The sequence below is a fragment of the Hylobates moloch genome, unplaced genomic scaffold (genome assembly GCF_009828535.3).
Source record: "Hylobates moloch isolate HMO894 unplaced genomic scaffold, HMol_V3 SCAFFOLD_2, whole genome shotgun sequence".
NCBI lineage: Eukaryota > Metazoa > Chordata > Mammalia > Primates > Hylobatidae > Hylobates > Hylobates moloch.
The window spans coordinates 103,243,276-103,265,652 of NW_026652277.1; the positions used below are offsets into that span (position 1 = coordinate 103,243,276).

Sequence of the window (22,377 nt, forward strand, 5' to 3'; positions counted from 1 at the left end):
ACAGCCCCAGGCACATAGCAGACAATCCATAAATGTGATGAGGATGACAACTAGCACTGGACATTATTGGCATGGATAACTTGCAATCAAACAGCTTCAACAACTCCATGAGGGTTAAATGAACTAAGAGAGCCAAGACTAGGAAATAACTGGATCAGGTCATTGGGAAGCACTGGGTAGGGGTGAAGATTCAATGAAGTCCTTCTGACTCTACCACTAATGGTGGGGTCCTTTCAATGCCTGATTACCCTCATCTGTGGAATGAAGGTGGTAACAAGAGTACCTATTGCAAAGGGTCACTGTGACTTAATATGTGTAATGAATGTATGGGTAAATGGCCTTAGCACAGGGCCTAGTATGTTAGCTGTTCTTATTTTAGTTATGTGCTGGCTCACTGGATAAGACCTGTGAAAACCCAAACCTTAGCTTTTCTCTGAGGCAGTGTCAGCACTCTTGGACACACAGTGGGAGCTAGATATGTCTCCTCCCGCTTCTTCCTTTAGAATAATGGTTTCAAAATGTTTAAACTGTGACCCGTAGTAAGAACATTTTAGACAGGGAGCCAAAACACACAAACATATATGTGTGTGTGCATTCACATACAAATGCGCAAAAGCACACACACATACAAGTGAAAGAAAACTTTCACAAAGCACATGGAATGCACCCCGACTTTTCTGTTTTACTGTTTTATTCATTTAATGCCAGTTACCACTCGTTAAATTGATTTTCTTGTACTATAGCTAATCCATGTTTCTAAAAACTCAGCTTTAAATGGGACATGACCAAAATAATGCATGAACACTCAAAGGAGTTTCATCCCTTCATTCAGATGTGAACATTCCTGTGTTCCCCTTGACTTTTCTTTACACCATCTTAATCAATGCTGTCTTACAGCAACAATTAGTCATTCATAGCCTGTGGTATGTGTCCGTCAATGAGTGTGCCCTGATAGACCTGAAAAGATTGGGAGACCATGCCCAGCTTCCCATTATTTCTGTAGCCTGTCCTTTGTTCCCATAACAGTACAGTCATGCCTTAGTATCTGTGGGGGATTGGTTCTAGGACTCCCCGTGGATACCAAAATCCATGGTTGCTCAAGTCCCTTATATAAATGGTGTAGCATTTGCATATGACCTGTGCACATCCTCGCATATACTTTAAGTCATCTCTAGATTACTTATAATACTTGATACAATGTAAATGATATGTAAATAGTTGTTATACTGTATTGTTTAGGGAGCAAAGACAAGAAAAGATATCTTTATATGTTCAGTACAGATAAAACCATCCTTTTTTAGAAAATATTTTTTGTTCATGGTTGGCTGAATCTAACAATGCAAACCCACAGATAGAGATAGCCAACTGTATGAGCCTTTGCTAAGTAGATAAATTTAGTTAATGATGAAGGACTGGATGAAAGAAAGATTTGAGGATAAAAATTAGAGTTTGCTTATCTGTAAATCTTGAAGTAAATAATTACAGTCTCTGAGAAAACTGAGATAACTAAGACTCAGTCATTTCATGATTGCTTCACGTTTCATGATTGCTTACCAAGATTAAACTTGTTCTGATGAAAATCTTCACTTTTCATACTCACCGTTTTGATGAGCGAACTTAACAATTAAAGGTGTCTGGGCACAGCAGCTCATGCCTATAATCCCAGAATTTTGGGAGGCTGAGGCAGAAGAATTACTTGAGCCCAGGAGTTCGAGACCAGCCTGGGCAAGATAGGGAGATCCCATATCTACAAAAAATTTTTTAAAAATTAGCCAAGTATAGGGGCATATGCCTGTAGTCCCACCTACTCAGGAGGCCGAGGTGGGAGAATTACTGGAATCGGGAGGTTGAGGATGCAATGAGCTATGATGGCTCCACTGAACTGCAGTCTGAGTGACAGAGTGAAACCCTGTCTCAACAACAGCAACAACAACAAAAACATTGAAGGTAATTCCAGGACACAATAGGGATGAGGCATATTTGTCTGTTTAAATAAACTTTCCTGGCCTTAAGAAAACAACTCTGCTGAAAAATTTTATGGAGTTAGAATGACATTAAAATAATGAATCTGATAAATATGATTAGTTAATAAAAATACAGTTAAAATAATGCATCCCTTGGAATTTTAAATCTTACTGAGAACCATTTCTGCACACACAGTATCCAATATACAAACACACATGGAAGAAAACCTTTCCAAAGCTCATGAATTGCACCCTCATATTTTCTGTTCTGTTATTTGATTTTTTAAATGCTGGTTACCACCCATTACATTAATTTTATTGTATTGTAGCTTGCTCATATTTTTTTAAAACTCAGCTTCAAATAAGGCATGACTAAAACAGTGCATGAATGGATCCCTTCCAAATGTTGGAAGTTATTCCGGTTCCTTTCCTTTCCAAGTACCGTGCATATGCAGCTAACCCTAGCATTGGCTGACCAGTCTAACATCAGAGTGAAGAGAAGGGAACTTCCCTCTACGAGGCTTACGAAATGATAAAGTTACAAAGATAAGAGCTAAAATGCAAATGCTTTCTCTAAAGAAATTAAATCCTAGAGTCACGAACTGGTCCATGTTGCTTCCTTTAGAGAAAAAAGTAGTAAAATGAGCGCAGTTTGAAACCTGCAGCAGGTACACCAGGGGACTCTATTCTCTGTGCTGTCCTTGAAGGGACTCCAAAAATGCTGTTTCTCTGTTTGCCTCCCAATATTTTAACTGAGTTTTGGATTCCGCAAATCAACCTGGCTAGCTGTGGCCTTGGGTGAATATAAGCACCAGTTTCTATAGCCGCAAGTTAAAGGGATTCGAATTGTTAATTCTGTTATCCCTCCCATTCTAACATCCTGTTATCTAGAAAGTCATCCATACACAGAGCCTGAAAGCTTACTTTTCAGGATTTGGGGAAATAAAAAAAAAATTTGGTAGAATACCTCATACTTTCGTTAGGCTACTGATATGAACTTAATTATTCCTCTAACTCCTTTGAGGCTCAGACCACCTGTCCCCCATCTTATCATTCTCATCTAATCACCTCCAAGCAATGTCCCACATCACTGAGAATTTAGCACCTAATTTCCTGTCTTCTTCTCCACTCCAGCTCCTGCCTTCACCTGGCAGAGTGTCCATGTGGGTAGTTGATCTAATACCCAAAGTTCAGAGTCCCTTGATCTCCTCAACCCAGTGACTGACACCTCCACTCCATTTCAGCAACTTCACTTCTGGGGCCACAGGCTGAGGCTTGATTATCTCCAGCATTTCTCCGTGTCCAAAACTGAAATGGGATAGTTCCCTTGACCCCTTCGTGAGACTCATGAAGGGGTTGTCTTGTTTACTCATCCTGCAGCTCTCAACTCCTCACGGGAGGGAGAGCACATAGGTGAGTGGGTTCAGAGGGTGGCACAAGTGCTTCTGGGTGCTGGAAGGAGTAGAACTCTGTGCGGCTCCGTGGCAGCATCTAGGTGAGTATCTGTGACCCCTGGAGCCCCAGAGGGCATGTGTTACAGTGTGCTCTTTTAGCTTTGCTCTCTGTGGACAGCTTAAGTGTTTAACAGCTCAATGTGACAGCCCTCTGTATCCTGAACTCTTGTTCAGCATCCAGGAAGAATCAGCTTGCACGAACAAATTGAAGATGGTGAATGTGGAGAATTTTATTGCTGATGAAAATGGCTCCCAGTGGGACGGGGAGCTGGAAAGGGGAGGGAGTGGGAAGGTGTCTCCCCCTGGAGTTAGGCCATCCCTGGCTGAACTCTTCTCCAAGGTCCTACCATGTCAAGCCATCCCTCTGAAGTCAAGCTGCTTTTCACCAGTGTCAAACTTCTTCTTCTCTTCTCTCCTTCTCTGCCATTCCACTGCCAGTGGATCCTGGGGGTTTTATGGGGACAGGATGGGGAGCAGGGCGGGCCAGGGTGATTTTGGAAAAGGCAACATTCAGGCAGCAAAACGGGGATATAAAGTTCCCACTTTGGGCCATGGGTCCAGGCTTGAGGGTGGAGCCATTGCCAGGGACCCCACTCTTTTCTACCTAGTATTTCCCTGCCTCCACTCTCCAACTCTCTTATCACAGGCCTCCTATCCATAAATCTTTCTCACTCCCTTATTTTTTTAGAGCTCACCTTCAGCCTTATGAAACCTCAAGTCTTTTGAATTCCTCTTTCCCTCCCAGTCCAGCAGGCTTCACTTCTCTCCTTGCTAGCCTGGAAGTGTCCGTTACACCCTTGACTGTGTCGAGGCTGACACATGGAAGGCAGGTGTCCAGTATTGTTAAATGAATGTTAACAAGTGCCACTTCTTTAAAAAGTAAGATTTCTTTATTTGATTGATCAGTTTTTTTTAATTAAGTACCTAATTTCCATTGCTTCTGGATTTAGGCACACATATTGAATATAAAATTCAAAACTTTTCATGTATCTAAAGAAATAATTTTAATGACCACAGAATTTTGCTCTTAAAACAAATGGAGCTTGCAATGTAATTATAACTAAAACAGACTACAAGCACCTGCTGCGTTTTCTTCATGCTGCCATCAGGCTGGTGCATAGTCTGATGGGATGGCTGCATCCCTGCTGTAATAAGAATAAGTAAAGAGGGTGGGAGACTGTTGTTGGTGTTTACAATCATTATTCATCTCTCCATTAATTTTCATCCTTGCAGTTGAGATAATCTTGCCTTTTAGAACAAGAAAACAATCTTATTACTTACAACATTCACAAGACAGGGAAACACGCCTCAACAAAGAGCCACTTCCTTTGGGCATTTGATAAGAACTGCTGACATCTGTGTTTATTAAGTGATGTGGGAGAATCAACCAAGGGGCAGAGGTGTGGGTGGTAGCTTCAAAGATAATTTACTGACTGAGTGTGGTTGGGCATGTTGGCAATCCCAGTGTTTGCAATTCCAGTGCTTTGGGAGGCTGAGGCAGTAGCATCACTTGAGCCCAGGAGTTTGAGGCTGCAGTGAGCTATGATTACGCCACTGCACTCCAGCCTGTGTGACAGACAGACCTTGTCTCAAAAAAAAAAAAAAAAAAGGACTTTGCTTTCCTGGTCTTTTTGAATGTGGTAAGCACAAGGACTTATTTGTACTGGTGGTCACCCACTTGGGTCCTTTCAGTAAACTTCTGGCCATGGCCCAGCCTGAGCACCTGCTTCCTTTATAGAGCAAAGCCAGAGCCTTCTGGTTTGTAATTTTTGCAGCCACATAACACTGATCCATTTTAGCTGTCTCATGAAACTGCTTTCCAGGATGAAGTGAGACTATCCAAAACCAAAATCTAAAAAGAATGACTACAGAACAAATGGCAGTCCAAGGTCATTTGGCAGGGTTGAATTATAAGGAAAGGTGATGGCCAGCTACTGTGAAGTCTTAAGCCCACTCATAGATACGAATCTCTTACCAGGACTGAAGTTTGTGTTTCCTTAACTTTTCTGCTTGATGGTCTTCTGCAAAGGATCTCATTTCTCCAGCTTTCACTGAGAAGTGGCATGGGGTTTTGGAAAGTGCTTTAAACTCGAAGAACTGGTTTCCTCTCAGGCTTAGCCACCACTAGCTGTCTGACTTTGGACAAGTTACTCAACCACTCTGAGCATCAGCTTTCTTTTTTTAAAATGGTGACAGTGAGAGGGCTACCTTAGAGAGTTGTGGAGATTAAGTGAGATAATATATGAACAGAACATATAAATATGTCTATATTAGACATATTTGATCTGTTAAATATATATATTATATATATAGAGAGAGAGAGAGAATATTAGAGAACTGACATATTTATCTTAGCCCTACTATGTTCTAGGGCCCAGTTCTGCTCATGTATTATCTCTCTCTATATATATAGTATTGAGAGAGAGAAAGAGAGAGAGAGCTAGAGAAATAGAAACCAGTAGGATATATCCTATCTGAAGAACTCTAATACAGGTATTTCACTGAACAAAATGGTTTCTCCTTAAAATGTATTCCAACACCAATTTCCCCTCCTTGCTTCTCATACATATTAATTCACAGAAATTATATTGGTCATAAGGCGGTAGGACTATGAATAATTTTTTTCTTCTGCATTTGCCAAATATTCTGTAATGCTAGTTTTATTTTTATAACAAATTTTTAAAGTCCCTCTAAACCCTATCAAATTAACCACTAATTCTAAACTTGAACTGTAATACATATTTTTGTTAAATAAAAAAAAGATATCCTAAATTTGAGAATCTAAGCTACATTCACAAAATGACTAAATGTATCTTCTTACTTTTAAACGATAAGAAACCAGGAATGCAGTGGTTTAACCCAAGCAGCCTAGGTATTCTTCACTCATTTCTCTTGTCCTCAGTATATGTTTCCCCCAGGCCAAGAAACATTTATGGCTAGGAATTCATGACTGCTCATCTGTAAGACACTCTCCAAGTACTCTGTCATGATTTGGAACCAGAGCTTTGGCCGTCCATTCCAGATGACCTCCAGGTTCTAAGCTTTATCTGAAGTACTCCACACTGCATTGTGCACCAGCATGATGGGAAGGAATGACTCAAGGGAACTGGTCATTCAGACCACTCACCAACTACACACAGCCTTTCACACAGCAGTAGACGACCATTGTAGGAAGACCTCTGGCCAAATGCGTATATATAAGGAGTATATCAATGTATGGTCACAGTTACCTCCTTTTTAATCTCAAGAAATAAAGTCGTTACTTCTGAAAAGAACACCAGTAATGGAACTACACGGGCATGCCAAGATGAAAATTAATCTCTCTCTCTCTCCACCCCATTCTTTTGGCCACTGCATTTTAATAGGCCATAGGGATAGAACCAGAAGGTAGCTGTGTTTTGATGATTTTTGTTTTCTTATTTTTAAACATTGCTGTATAGAAGCCTGTTCTATAATGTAAGAAGTGAATAGGAATCCTAATATCTGGAATGATGCTGAGCCATGGAGATGGCCAGATTCCATGTGAAGAGAAGAGGCTGGCAGAAAGCTAAGTATTTGCTCGCTTTCCCTACTCTGTATTCATGGAGCAGCCATTCCAAAAGGTGATGCACCAGACCATGGGCCTGGTCCTGCTAGGCGGTGGAGATCCAAAACACTGGGCACTCACTGGAGCTCTGTGAAGATCTGTTGAATGAGTGACTAAATGTGTGGTGAACTGTTCTCTACCTACAGGGTTCCCTGCTTTGCCCAGCCTGTCAGGCTTGGGTATAAGCAGATAACCTGGATTGCATTTCATGAGGGCTTTGTGCCCACTCTGGATACTACCAGAAGATGCATAATCTCTTTTAGACTTCCTGGGTCATCACTGAAAGGCCAGAGGCAAGAATTTGAGCAGTAAATTGAAGCATGTGCAGAGTGACATAGTCTGGGCATAGATAACAGTGTCTGACCCCTCAAATTCCCTAAAGTTGATATGACAGCTTGTGCATTATGGTTTGGTACAGATGACTGAAGAGACAGTGGTTGCTCCTCTGGTTGCTGGACACCTCTTGAATGGGCTGTGATGACCGGAGAGCGTGCTCTGTCCTGGTCACCTGAAGGTGCTCCTAGGCTAGCAGAAGCAGAGACAGCAGCCGGGCCTGACTGGACAGCTGGAGGGACTGGGTGCAGGGGACTTCTAGGCCAGAAGTTTCTGTGCTGTGCTCTGAGGGGCTCTGGTGGCAGGAACCTAGTCTTGGGTTCCAGCTCTACCGGTGTACAGCTTGAGGAACTCAGCTTTCCTGCTTTATTGGCTTGCCTTGCCACAAAGGATTTCTTGTGTGTTAAAGATACTAATAGCTTAAAAAAAAAAAAAACTATTGATTTAAACCACTAATCAAATCTTTGGTTTTACAAATTTAGAAAATAAAATTAGGCCCCAGGGACTAAATGTCTCTCCCATGGTCCAGAAACCAGACTGAAACTGAGCTAGTAGCAAAACCCATTCTTCTGTATCCCAACTCCCAGTTCAGGTTCCTCTTCACTAGCTCCCACCCAGCTGCATAGTTGAGGACATTGAATTGAGGGGACCTGGGGTAGAGGGCTGGCACTCAGGCATTGCTGGCTTCTACAAGATTCCACCACAGGGAAAGCATCATAATCATGTATGATCCATAGAAAGGTGTTTGCTAAACTCCTTAAGTTGTCATTCAACAAACATTTATCTAGCACCTACCACATGCTAGGCAAATCCTAGAGACACAGCTGCCCCTGCCCTCATGGAACTAAATGTCTTGAAAGAGATACTGGCCCTGATCGGATTTTTAAAAAATATATAATTATGCAAATAAATCATATTATATATAATTACAAAGCATAGTATGAAAGGAAAAGTACAAGATGCTGTGAGAGCATATAAAAGGAGGATTTGGCCAAGTCTAGAGGATCATCAGTGAGCGTTTCCCTGATGGACTAACATTAGGGCGAAGATCAGAAAGATGTCCAGGAGTTACCATGGTCAATAATCACTGTTAATCTTTATTAAGCATTTCCCTTGAGTCGAGTCAGGCTTCACTTGCTGCATTAACTTCTTTAATCCCCACAATAACTCTGTAAGGTAGGTGATTTTACTTTTTTTCCACTTTACAGATGAATAAAGAAGAAGTAAAAAGATGTAACTAATTCACATGTAGCCCTCTGGCTTCAGAAGCTCTTTACTCCATAAGGTTCCTGGGCACGTGCGTGTGGTCTAGGAATGAGAAGATGCTAAGAATGCTGAAGGGCAGACTGAATGTTCTAGATGAAGCTGGCATGATAAGAAAGGGCCACATCATGCAGGTCTTATAGGTTAGGATATTCATGTTAAAACTGTTAATGTTTTTGAAATATCTAAAAACAGGAAGTGCATGATCATATTTATGTTTTAGAAAGATCACTCAGGCTGCTGTGTGGAGACTGGAATAGAAAGAAGCATAGAAGAGAACTACAGAGACTAGGAAGCTGTCACAGTAACCTAGGCACAAGACAGTAGTGGTCAAGACTAGCTTGCTTGAGGAAGTGTAGAGAAGTAGACAGATAAAAGGAGCATCCAGGGAGTGTGCACTTCTAAGTAATTTAAAAGAAAGAGTCAAGTCCCTTAGAAGCAATCATTTGAAATAACCTAATTACCAATCCTTTTTATCCAGTCCTCTTATGTGGTCCCAATTCAGGAATTCTTAAACCAGTTCTTGTGTTAAAATCATAGCATGGACTGCCTTACAACATTTTATACTTCAGTCCATTGAAAACCACATCAGGCCAGGTGGGTGGCTCATGCCTATAAACCCAGCACTTTTGGAGGCCAAGGTGAGAGGACTGCTTGAGCCCAGGAACTGGAGACCACTGAACTCTAGCCTGGGCAACAGAATGAGGCCCTGTTGAAAGAAAGAAAGAAAAAAGAGGAAGGAAGGAGGGAAAAAAGGAAAAGAGGGAGGGAGGGAAGGTGGAAGAAAGAAAAAAATAGAGAGAGAAAGGGAAAGAAAAGGCTGCTCCCTGGCACTTCTGTCTATTACCATGTGACACGAGAAGGGCAATTGTCCAGACCCACACTTAGGTTCACCGCATTCCTTGGCTCCCAGGACATAGTCCTTTGAAGTTCCTTCAAGCACCCACTCCATGCTGGGAAATGCAGACTTTATAAACTCCAGATGTCAGTCCACAACTCCATAGCCCCGTTGGGTTTGGTTCCTGAATGAATTCTTGGCTAGATGACTGGAACAGAGTTCTGGTGAACATCTTCTTTCCTGCCAAGATGACAAGTCAGGTTTCTAAAGACAGATGTGTAGCTCTTTGTGGAAAAAATATTCTGGGCACGAACATCTTCAGCTGAACAGCATGGAATGGTGGGAAAATGTGAAGCCCTGGACTGGTTTCTGTGTCAGTGGTTTCCTGGGACTGCCGAGTTGAAGGGGAGCAGAAAGCGCTCAGCTGTGGAGGAGGCAGAGATTAGCCAAACTAGACCAGCTATCGCCCCCGCTGCATGGTTAGCATCTTCCTTATTGTTCCTGATTAAGCCCATTTAATATGCCAACGACAAGAGGATCGTGGAGGTCTTTCCAAATGAATGAATATTTTCTGGAGCTGAGATTGCTGGCTCCTATTTGCATAGTGCATGCTGAGGCATCTGACCGGATTACTGGATTCCTAACTTTTACATTCTTTTTAAGCTCAGATATTTCTACAGAAGGCAGAAAGATAAAGGCCAAAAAAAAGATCAGGCTTGCCTAGCTCTTCGGTTTCCAGGAAACTGACAGACTCCTGATATCTGCAACTAGTGCTTTCTCTCCCTGGGAGGGGCGTTCTCCGCCACCTTGTGGACATTTGGGGAATTGCACCGCCCAAGCATCTGTAATCAGAGGAACTGACAGAGGCTGCCATAACCACCTGGTCCCCTGAAGTAAAAACCAGGCACCAGGCTTGCCCGGAGGAGGACCAGCACATAGCAGAATGAGGCTGAGTAGGATGTTAACCTTCCATGCTGGTCTTCTATTCATCACGTTGTCTGCCACTGTCACAGACAACATCTGCATCCACTACAGATGGAGATGGAGCAAAGGCTTTCTCTGGATCTCAAGTTGGGTGCTTCTGTAAAAGTAAAGTTCCAAGACCTTTTTCTTTTTTTTCCCCAATGAGAGCAAGAAAATTGGACATTAATATTGGCAACAACTATTTCCTGCTTGTGAAGCGTCGGTATTTGCAGTGCTTCTGCCCTGTGGTTATTGAGCTGAAAGGGGGGCTGCTCTTGGCATAGGAGCATGGCAGGATTGGGTTCTTCATAACATGTTACCCAGCTTGTCTTATGTGAAAAGAGAAGCCCAGAAAGAGCTTGGGACACAAACATGCAAATCCTGGGTTTGCATTTGATTTGTTAAGTGGCCTTTCACAACCAGCTTGCAGACTTTAGGAAAAAAAAAATACACGGTAGGCTTGTGGGTAGTGGAGAAAACATAAGCTCCAGTACCTCACAGCCTGGGTTTTCAGTCTGCCTCCTCCCAACCCTCATCACATACCAGATGTGTGACCGTGGGTACTCTGTCTATGACAATCAATTTTCTTGTCCGCAGAGTACAGATAATAGAGGACCTGCCCCATGGGAAGCTTGGAGGACTAAATGAGATTAAGCCCAGGGCCTGGCTCATGGCTGATTCTCGTAACAGGTCCATGTGTGTAACCAACATGTGCTGAAGTTCTCTGGACCCTCTGTAAATATTTAATAGGAACGACTAGCCATGGGTATGATGAGGGAGATGATAGAAACAGTAATGGGGTCAAATGAATCTGTCCCATAGTCTCTAATTTGAAACAGCTGAACTGTGCCATTGTCTCCTTGGAGGTAAGATATAAGCCACAGAGTGCCTGAAGCAGGTCCACAGTTAAGGAACTTAAATGTGCTAAGTGATTAAAGGCTAGGGTGCCTGCTCCCTGTATGGCGACACTCTCCACCCTCCTGCATACTCTCCACTACTCCAGGCAGTGGTGGGCCTCCTAGCCTCTGGGTGATGAGCAGCTCCCACACCTCCCCTTTGAGACAGAGGCCTGCAGAACCTGACCAGTGTGAGGGCTGGCTGGGGTCAGGAGTGTGCATGCTTGTTGGCCCTCAGGGTGAATGTGGCTCTTCTAAAAGACACCTGAAGGGATGCAAAATTTAGCAGCAAACCCCAAGAACAGCTCTTTGTCATCTCTGCATCTTCTACTAAAGATTTTAAGCTCTGAAGTACATGTCTGGAGTTTCTAGAGATTGCTATTCCCTTATAAGGGAAAAAATACACTCTTATTGTATATTTATTGAGCACCTACAATGTGCCAGGCACCCAGCTAGGGAGTTTAGATATTTAATCCTCTCAACTGCCCTGTAAAATAGGGATTGTTTAAAATGGATTTCATTTAAAATGCGTTTCACCCACTTTATAGGCAAGGAAACTGAACTACAGTATGGTAAAGTGGCTTGGCTAATCCACCTGGCTAGTAAGAATGGAGCCACAGTGGGCCTGGAGGATACTCTTCGCAGCGTTCCATCTTTGTGTGCCCCACAGCACAAGCACAATGCCCGGGTCTTAGGAAGAGCTTGTAAATGACTGCTGAGTTGAGAATGGTAGGATTCATGTACCAAAAGGGCATTCGGAAATGGGCAAATGCCCAGAGAGGGCTCTGAAAGACTAACTATGTAGAGCAACAGATGGCAAATCATCAATTTAGAACTCTGTCATCCAGCCAGTGGCCTGCTGGCCTACAGCCAGCCATGTATGTACAAGGGCTGACTTGATCAGCTGTGGCTCTTTTATTTCAGGCAATCCACCTTCCAAAGAGGTGCCTGCTGGGAAGTACCCATTCATAGTCACTTCTGATGATGGGCGGAAGGTTCCTGTAGTCCAGGCCTATGCTTTTGGCAAATACTTAGGCTATCTGAAGATCGAGTTTGATGAAAGAGGAAATGTCATCTCTTCCCATGGAAATCCCATTCTTCTAAACAGCAGCATTCCTGAAGGTAAGTGAAGTTCAGGGGAATGTTCCACCAATCTAAAATTTAGATGGCTGGATATTTTCCTCCTTCCCATTTTTTTCCTTTAATGTTTCAGGAAAAGACTATAATACTGTTGAAGAATTTAGCTTCTTCCTTGAGTTTGCCCTCTTCATGGATAGATTTAAAACACACCCAAATGCCAAAAGCCCCACTTGCTTCTTCAAGTCTTCTCAGCATCGGATTCCATACATCACTGCTTCCTCTGCCTTTTAAAATCTTGATCCTGACATGCAAAAGCCACTCTCAGCTTGTGTTTACAGGAGAGATAACTGAACTAAAGGGGTTCAAATTGGGCAGAGCAGGGCTCAAGTCCTGGCCCCCCAACTAGAGGCAGTGTGCCTTGGGCAAGTTGCCCAATCTCATGAGCCTCAGTTTCTTTATCAAATGAGGGAGTACCTTATTTTTATGTCTGAGCCTCAGAGTAAAAATACATTTTTATATCATTGATTTTCATATGTATACAGAACACAATCCTGTGCTTGTCTCTCACCTTCCCTTTTCTGTTGACTATGATCACGTCAGGAAGGTGAGGTGCACAGCACCCAGGAGAGCCTGTAGTCACAACACAGGCCTCTCAGTAGCCAGATGGGTAAGGGGCCCAGGACCACGCTGACAGCAATAGCCCAGCTGCACCTCAGCAGGCCTTTTATAACTGCCCCTGGGCCTTTCAGAGCTCCTACCGCCACCGCTAATGCTGTCCCAGGTGGGCCAATGGGTAGCTCATACAGATGTGATGAGTTGGTAGATGTTCATAATATTCTTAAATTAAGATGCATTCCAGGTCTTATGACCAGGAAACAAAATAGAAGTTCCTAAGGAAATTTCATGGTCAAAACCAAAATGCACACAAATATGGTAAAGAAATATGTTCTCACAGCAAGTAAGATAGATGATGTTTCATTCCTTTTCCAGAATTTAGCCCAGTGTGAGATTTGCTTTAATTGTAGGCTAACTTCTTTTCTTTCTTTTAGATCCAGGCATAAAAGCAGACATTAACAAATGGAGGATAAAATTGGATAATTATTCTACCCAGGAACTGGGGAAAACAATTGTCTATCTGGATGGCTCCTCTCAATCGTGCCGCTTTAGAGAATGCAACATGGGCAATCTGATTTGTGATGCAATGGTAAGTCATCAGCAGGAGTGGATATATGCTAGGGAGGAAGGAAATGAAGAGGGAAGAGTAAGGAAGGATGTGAGAAGGGATAGACTGATAGCTACAGAATGAGGGATTTCAAAACATTTTTAGCCAGGGTGGTGGCATGTCCCTATAGTCCCAGCTACTCGGGAGGCCTAGGTGGGAGGATGGCTTGAGCCCAGGAGGCTGCAGTGAGCTATAATTGCACCATTGCACTCCAGCCTGGGCAACAGAGCGAGACTCTAAAATTAAATAAATATGAAAAATAAATAAAACACTAGTGCCTAAACAAAAGCCTGATGTAGCTTCATACTCAGAACCTTCTTAAGGTGCTGGAAGGAGATCAGGTAACCACCAACATATTGCTTTACAAGAACTAAAACCTTTATTTTAAAGTGTTCTTAGATGTCTGAATTTTGGATGTTGCTTTCCTTTTGTAAGATGATGCAAATGCACAAACTCTGCTACCCTGGAGATATCAACATAATAGATAAAAGCATATCTGCTTGGATCCCACTTGGCCAGACTGTTTTTCCCTCATCTGTTCACTTGACTCCACAGAACCTTGGCCTTGTGTGACAGGAACCTCTTTCACAGGCACAGAAAGACAACACACAGTTTTAATGGTAATAACAAGTCCTATGGCTGAGCAAGATCAGCTATGAAGAACAAGACCATCTACTTGTCTCCAGGCAGAATGGCCATGGTAGCTCTCTGGGGGACTTACTGAGCCAAGGTCTCCTGTGTCGGACTACCACTTCCATGGGCTCACAGCCTGCACCCAGGGAAGTCATTTCTGTCAGTGCTTGGCATGCATTGCCCAGTGCCCAGGATACAACTGCACTCAATAAATGTTTGCCATGTTAAATGACAACAATCATGCTCATGCCAAGACCAGACTCATGGTGTCTCCTCGGCATCATGCGGTCAGTGCCAGAGAAGTAGTTAAGGAGAAGCTGGTATATAAATGTTAAGAGAAGTCTGGAGGGAAACAACCCAGGCTCTTGACAGTGTTACCCACTCTGTTAAAGCGGCTAGAACAAAGGAGAGCTTTTGCTTTTTATTTTATTTATTTATTTATTTTTTGAGATGGAGTCTTGCTCTGTCGTCCATGCTGTAGTGCAGTGCCATGATCTCAGCTCACTGCAAACTCCGTCCCTCGGGTTCAAGCGATTCTCCTGCTTCAGCCTCCCAAGTAGCTGGGATTAGAGGTGTCCACTACCATGCCCAGCTAATTTTTGTATTTTTAGTAGAGACGGGGTTTCACCATGTTGGCTAGGCTGGTCTCGAACTCCTGACCTTAGGTGGTCCACCTGCCACAGCCTCCCAAAATGCTGGGATTTACAGGTGTGAGCCACCATGCCTGGCCTTTTTTTTTTTTTTTTTTTTTTTGCTTTTTTTCTCCTAAATGAGAATATATTCATTTTATTTCATATAACTAAACATATATTTTGTAAAATAAAAGAATGGATGTGATTCTCCCCAGTTTCAAAAGGCGGTCTCTGTCTTTCCAAAACTGCCAACTTGGGAATCAGCTGGAGACACAGACATGGAGGCCAGGTTCTCTTTGGCATGAGGTCTGGTGTTGAGCAGGCTCTAGGGCCAAGCCCTCAGAATCAGGAAGAGTGCATAGCTTGCCCTGGAGAAGCCTGTGCAGGAGTGGCTTTGCAGGCCACCTTGCATGGGAGGCCCAGTCCCGACACCAGGGCTACAACCGGGAGACCATTTTGCTAAGGCCACCTGGCCTGACAGTATGGGATTTTTAGGAGGGGGAACTAAGAGTTTGACATGGACTGGTAACAGTATATTTTTACTTCTGGGAGCATAAAATTAGTTCTAATTATAGTTGAGAGATCCCTGGGAACACAGCAGCAGGTGAAAAGTACCTTTATTTCCTCACTAGAGCTAACCAGATTCCTGAAGCTGATCCTAAGGAAGAAGAACCAGAGTAACTAGTGTAAATCTGTGCTACTGTTGCAGATTAACAACAACCTCAGACATGCGGATGAAATGTTCTGGAACCATGTATCTATGTGCATTTTAAATGGAGGTGGTATCCGGTCGCCCATTGATGAGCGCAACAATGGTATGCTCCCAGGCCCAGCTCCTCAGTGTGTCATGTTCTCTCTCTGATCTCCTTTTCTGCTGTGGTTCTTGCCCTGAACACACCCACGTTCAGCCTCAGTTCATCTCTGCCGCCAGCCATGTACCAGAATGTCAGTCCTTTAACTTAGGGTTAGCCATTATTAAGGTCTAAAATCTAGCCCGAAGGACACACACAAGCTTGTGTGTTCTTATATGTATTCACACACAGAAGCTGCAGGTAAGGTTAGTGGAACTCAAACTTGGTCTGAATTTCTGACTTACAAAGCTATACTAGTTGTTTCTGATTTATGCAAAATAACAACAGTCGCCACCTTGGCATCTGAAAAAGAGACAAAATCACCAATCTTCTGTCCTGCAAAAGACATACCACTGGATTAAAATGTTACCTTAGTATATTTACAGATATCCAAGATTATATCATATGGCAAAACAAATCAACTACACAAATACTCAAGACACTCTTGTAGCCCTCCCTGATTTACTGTGAAAACCAGTCAGTATCAGTATAAGGCCCCAAACGCATCCCATTGTCAGACAACAGGGAGAGGTTGCAGGGACACATTGTCTGGAGGAACGGAACAATGCAAAACAAACTACTGGAGATCCAGCCCCAAGCTAGCAGATCTAAGACTGAGCATGGTGAACTGAGGCACAGCCATTTGTGAGCTCCCGCCATCTTGCCCAGTGATGGAGTGCAGGGCCAGAGGCCTCCTAAACTCATTCCCTCCCTCAGTGTCAGGAACCACTTAGACATAGCTGATGATGCTCTATAAGCCTCCCCATGTCCCCCTCATTTCTTCCCCCAGCACTGAGGGAAACTGGTCATGGTGTAAGCATTTTCTCAAGTTATTTTCCTTCTTGCCTCATCTGTGACTACCCTCAGGCACAATTACCTGGGAGAACCTGGCTGCTGTATTGCCCTTTGGAGGCACATTTGACCTGGTCCAGTTAAAAGGTTCCACCCTGAAGAAGGCCTTTGAGCACAGCGTGCACCGCTATGGCCAGTCCACCGGAGAGTTCCTGCAGGTGGGCGGTAAGTCACCCATCCTGTAGGGCTGGCCCATCTAAAGTGACATGGCATTTCCTGCTGGTTGGCTCAGCTTCCCCTTCACCAAAATTCTTGTGGTCAAGTTGGTTTGGATTTTTCCCCACCCAAAACCAATACCTTATCCTTTAATGGCTGTGGACTCTCAGAGCCACTGAGATTAGGTTGGGGTCAAAGCCCCAAAGCCCTGGCAATAAGCAGTATCTGCCAAGTCTGATTTGGACATCAGGTGGGCCCTCTAAGCAGGTCAGCTGCTTTGAGGTCTAGTTTCTAATAAAATCTTAGTTATTTAAGCATTCAATATATATATGTTTTAAATCCTCTCCTCTGTTCTACTCATCGTTGCCCAGAACCATGCCAAGATTTACAGGAATGCTGTCCAATCTGTATTAACCAGGATGATTCCTGGAAGGAACAGCCTACTGCACAGACACACCTGATTCTAGACACACCTGGTTCTAATCCCATGTGACCTGGGGCAAGTTCTCAACCCCTCTGCGCACAGGGAGAAAACCTTTCCTGTTTATCTCATGGGCTGCAGTGAAAGTTGAACGGAAATAAATGCTTCCTAAATTGCCAAGGACTTCTGAAACACTTTTGTTAATAATTCCACAGTCCAGTGAATTAATCCTTTAAAAGCAATCTTATTTTACCTGGAAACCATAATCTGGCCTCATTTTTTTAACCTTAGGTTGTGGTCCCGCTTGATTGATAGAATTGCTTTGCTGAGTTCTCCTCTGCAGAACACATTGCTGTTGAGATTGAAGGGCTACAGAAGGCAGTGGGGCCCTATCCTACTGCCTATGGGGCAACCCAAACATCCTCCATTTTCCCAGAAGGGAGTTGAGGGAAAAGCAGTTTTTTGATGCTCTAGCAAAGCACTGCATAGCTCTATGCCTTGTGAAAGTCACCCAATCCCAAATGACCACCATTTAATGGTCTTCAAAATTGTAAAATGCTCTGTGCCTCTGATCTGTTTCTCACTTTCTAAGGCCATTGAATCAATTTAGTAAGCCAATTCAGCATTTTAAGGGAAAAACAGAAAAAGACGTGGTTTCTCCATGTAGAGTCACCCTTTGCCCATTCTGGTCCAGAGCTGGTTTTCCTTCCAGTGGTTCTCGTATGTCCTGGAAGGACTCAAGAATAAAGGGTGGCTGTAATGTCACAATTCTCTTGATAAAATTTCACTCAGGTTTAAACTAAAGGAAAAACCACAACCCCATGCCCCAATTCTAGAGTTTGGCCAAAATTCCTTAGGAAACAGAAATCTCCCTTTGGATCTGGTGGAAACAGACTCATTTCTTTTCTAGGAATCCATGTGGTATATGATCTTTCCCGAAAACCTGGAGACAGAGTAGTCAAATTAGATGTTCTTTGCACCAAGTGTCGAGTGCCCAGTTATGACCCTCTCAAAATGGACGAGGTATATAAGGTGATCCTCCCAAACTTCCTGGCCAATGGTGGAGATGGGTTCCAGATGATAAAAGATGAATTATTAAGACATGACTCTGGTAAGCATGACTGTCTCTTCCTTTCTCTAAAGAACAACAAAATTGGGCCAAGAAAGGGAGCTTCTAGTGGTGCCAGGAGGGCAAAGTGACTCCCTGTATTGCTGACTCCCTCCTGCTTTGCTTGTTGGAAAGCAGCAGCACAGCACAGCAGAGGATCATGTACCCTGTCACTCCCCGAGCACACACATGCCTTCATCCAACCCCAGAGAGAAAACATTTGTAAATCAAAAATGTTTTAAAATCCTTTTAACTACATCTAAGCAGCTATTTAAATTGTGAAATGTAAATGAGTTTTGCATTTACAGAAAAATCACACCTCTGGAATTTTAGGATATGGAAAACCATCACATTAAATCATTTAAATTTTCTTTCTTGAAGAAGCTTTCTGTGTGAATCAGTCAGGTAGAAGTGGAAGGGGTAAGCACTGCCCTTTCAGTACAGTGGGTTGGTGGTACAAATCATAGGAATAACCATACTTGATGTCAGTTGGTATTTCTGGCAGCATTGAGGGACATTATATGCCAGCCTCACTTTTAGAAATTCTGTTGAGAGTCACATTATGTGCATACAGACCACTGACATAGAACACACTTCCCCTTCCTCTTCCTAGGGCAGAGACCAGCATGCTTGCAAGACACACAAGCAGTTTCTTGGCATCTCTGGGAAGTTCCACCAGGATCTTCCTCAGTCTTATCATGCTGGACCTGTCATTTTAGCTACTTATTCCAAGGAGGGTGGAGGGCAGGACCAGACCAAAGGAGGCAGCCCTTCCTGGGAGGAAAGGTGCTGGCTTCTTCTGTCCCTTCCGTGACAGAAGATGGAAGGGCAGGCATAAAAGCCCCATGAGACAAAGAGGCTGATGGCCATCAGCTGTCCACCACTCAAGCCTAGACTGAAGGATTTTAGAGAGAGGAGCTCATGCAGAAGGCTAAGGAAGCCCTGGACCTAAGGGTTCTCAACACTGGTTATACATTAGAATCACTTCAGGAGCATTTTAAACTAAATACCAATGGCTCGGCCACAGCTCTTAAGAGATTCTAAGTTAATTGGATTGGGGCTAAACTCTTTTTCTGTGATTCTAGTGTACACCCAGAAGTGAAAACCACTGAAGAGAGAAGGGTTCTTAAATACTGGGGTGATATTTTTAAAATAAAATTCTGTTAGGTTCCCACGGGTTTGTTGTAGCTATAGGCAATTAGCATTTATCCTCTCCTCTCTTTGGTAAAGGAAATCCCCCTAAGTCCCATCATCAATTATGTGAAAATAATTATAGGGCAGGCAAGCAAAAGGAAGCCAGTTTTATCTTTCAACTAATTGCTCTTGACCCAGTTCCCTAATGCCCTTGTTCTGGAGTGGTTCAAAGGCTATGATGTCAATGACCTCTTTCTAGAGTCATCTCAGAGCTGAGGCAACTCTACTTCCCCCAATTACCCAATATTGAACAACAGACACATTTTACATCTGGAGCATGAAAAAGCAATCAAATTCTTTGTACTTATGATCACTAGCATTCTTGTCTTCTGTGACGCTTTACCCCTGCTTATGAAATAGCTTCCCTTTTATAATTACAAAGGACTACCTTACTGTTGATTGATAATTACCTTTTCTGTAGTTAAAAGAATGTATATGTTTTTCTAGGTGACCAAGATATCAACGTGGTTTCTACATATATCTCAAAAATGAAAGTAATTTATCCAGCAGTTGAAGGTCGGATCAAGTTTTCCACAGGAAGTCACTGCCATGGAAGCTTTTCTTTAATATTTCTTTCATTTTGGGCAGTGATCTTTGTTTTATACCAATAGCCAAAAATTCTCCTTGCATTTAATGTGTGAAACTGCATTTTTTCAAGTGAGATTCAAATCTGCCTTTTAGGACCTGGCTTTGTGACAGCAAAAACCATCTTTACAGGCTCCTAGAATCTGAAGGTTAGAGCATTATAAAATGAAGAGACTGACATGATTACTCAGGGTCAGCAAGCTAGTGAGTTAGAAAAAAATTAACATAGGGCCCTATAAGGAGAAAGCCAACTATAGTTTACGTGTCCAAATTTTAATAAAATTTTACTAACAATTTTAAACCATATTTTTCTTCTTCATATCCATTTCTAATCCATCAAACAGCTTATGTTTACATAAAATTTTATCATTCACAAGGAAGTTTTAAGCACATTGTCTCATTTGATATCCACAACTTACTTTTGGTAGGAAAGAGAGATGTTTTTCCCACCTGTCAGATGAAAAAAAACTGAAGCTCAGAAAGGGTTGACTTGACCATACAGCTAACGCTGACAGATCCAAGACCTAGACCTAGGTCTTCTGAACTCAAGTCCAGCATTCTCAACTATATCAAGTTACTGTTCAGAATGATATTTAATATTTCCTCTCTTCATAATTATCAATAGCCCCAAGCTCATGGATGACAAATCTCTGCTTTATTTCTTGTCTCTATTTTTTCACTTTATAGCTCCTGTTATAATAGCAAGTTTAATGGTATAAACACAGGATACCATCCTCTCTTGCAATACCCATGTGCCTTTGATGAGTCAGGTAGCAAGCTGTAGTAGATAATGAGAAAGGCCAGAGGCTGCAAAAGACAGTCAAAGGACAGGAGAGAAAGGAAAGGGAAGAACAGGACACCAGGACTGTTTTATACTATAGAAAAGCAAGAGCTAAAGAGCATTTACACATGTTAAACAGATATTTGTTAAGCATAGTGCCCAACACATGGCATTAGCTGTTATTTTATGAGATTTCATCAGCTCTTCCTCTGTCCTCTTTCTTCTCCTAATATAAAGGTATCATGAGAAGAGAACCTTCTAAGATAAGCTGTAATTCTAAACCTGCACTTTTCCCTCTCCAGCAAGATGCCAGCACTGCATTCATTCTACTCATACCACACATCTAGTTATGGAACATCCAGAGTTCTTGAAGAAAATAAATGACTTTAGGAAGAGGTATTCATTTTTTAAGTTGCTCTGCCTCCAAATCTGAACAGTCACTGTAAATCATTCTTTTTTTTTTTTTTGAGACAGAGTCTCGCTCTGTTGCCCAGGCTGGAGTGCAGTGGCGCCATCTCGGCTCACTGCAAGCTCCGCCTCCCGGGTTCACGCCATTCTCCTGCCTCAGCCTCCCGAGTAGCTGGGACTACAGGCGCCCGCCAACACGCCCGGCTAATTTTTTGTATTTTTAGTAGAGACGGGTTTTCACCATGTTAGCCAGGATGGTCTCGATCTCCTGACCTCGTGATCCGCCTGCCTCAGCCTCCCAAAGTGCTGGGATTACAGGCTTGAGCCACCGTGCCCAGCCTGTAAATCATTCTTAAGTCCAGATATGAGAACTTCTGCTGGAAAGTGGGACCCTCTGAGTGGGTGGTCAGAAAATACCCATGCTGATGAAATGACTTAGGCCCAAAGAACAAATACTTAAGGTGGGAGTGGAACCATATGAGCCTGCTCAGCTCTGCATAAGTAATTCAAGAAACGGGAGGCTTCACCTTAAAAATAGTGTGCAAATGGCAGCTGGAGGTTTTGATAGGAAGTATGTTTGTTTCTTAGTGTTTACAAATATTAAGTACTCTTGATACAAAATATACTTTTAAACTTCATAACCTTTTTATAAAAGTTGTTGCAGCAAAATAATAGCCTCAGTTCTATGCATATATGGATTAGCTATAAAAAATGTCAATAAGATTGTACAAGGAAAATTAGAGAAAGGTACATTTAGGGTTTACTTTTTACACTTGGCCAGTAAAATAGGGTAAATCTTATTAGACTCTTTTAAAGAACTTTTTTTAAGTTTCCTAAACGTGTGTGTGTATTGTGCAGTGGTGTAAGAAATGACTTTGAACCACTTTGCAATTGTAGATTCCCAACAATAAAATTGAAGATAAGCTCTTTGGTCTTTGATAGTTATTTCTTCTCTCACTCAAACACCTGCAACTAAAGACAATATGACTGAAGGAAAACTCTGACAGATTTTCACTGGTATCATTTCTCTTGATCATAAGCCACTTACCATCTGATGACACTCCATCCCCCCTCACACCCCTAAAATGAGAAGAAAAATGCATCCAATTTTTAAGTAGGAGAGAAAAGTGAGTGGTATTTTAAGAAAGACTACGAAA

General features: G+C 42.6%; 1 protein-coding gene across 1 annotated transcript in view; it reads left to right on the forward strand.

Moving 5' to 3' along the window:
- NT5E (5'-nucleotidase ecto) overlaps window positions 1-22,145 on the forward strand; it is a 45,258-nt gene extending 23,113 nt beyond the window's left edge. Inside the window, exons 4-9 of the mRNA XM_032154552.2 lie at window positions 12,222-12,419; window positions 13,427-13,581; window positions 15,574-15,679; window positions 16,583-16,732; window positions 18,055-18,255; window positions 19,894-22,145. Of these exons, the coding sequence (XP_032010443.1) occupies window positions 12,222-12,419; window positions 13,427-13,581; window positions 15,574-15,679; window positions 16,583-16,732; window positions 18,055-18,255; window positions 19,894-20,057 (974 nt within the window). The 3' untranslated portion in view covers window positions 20,058-22,145. The remainder of the gene's footprint in view (window positions 1-12,221; window positions 12,420-13,426; window positions 13,582-15,573; window positions 15,680-16,582; window positions 16,733-18,054; window positions 18,256-19,893) is intronic.
- The last annotated feature ends 232 nt before the right edge of the window (window positions 22,146-22,377 follow it).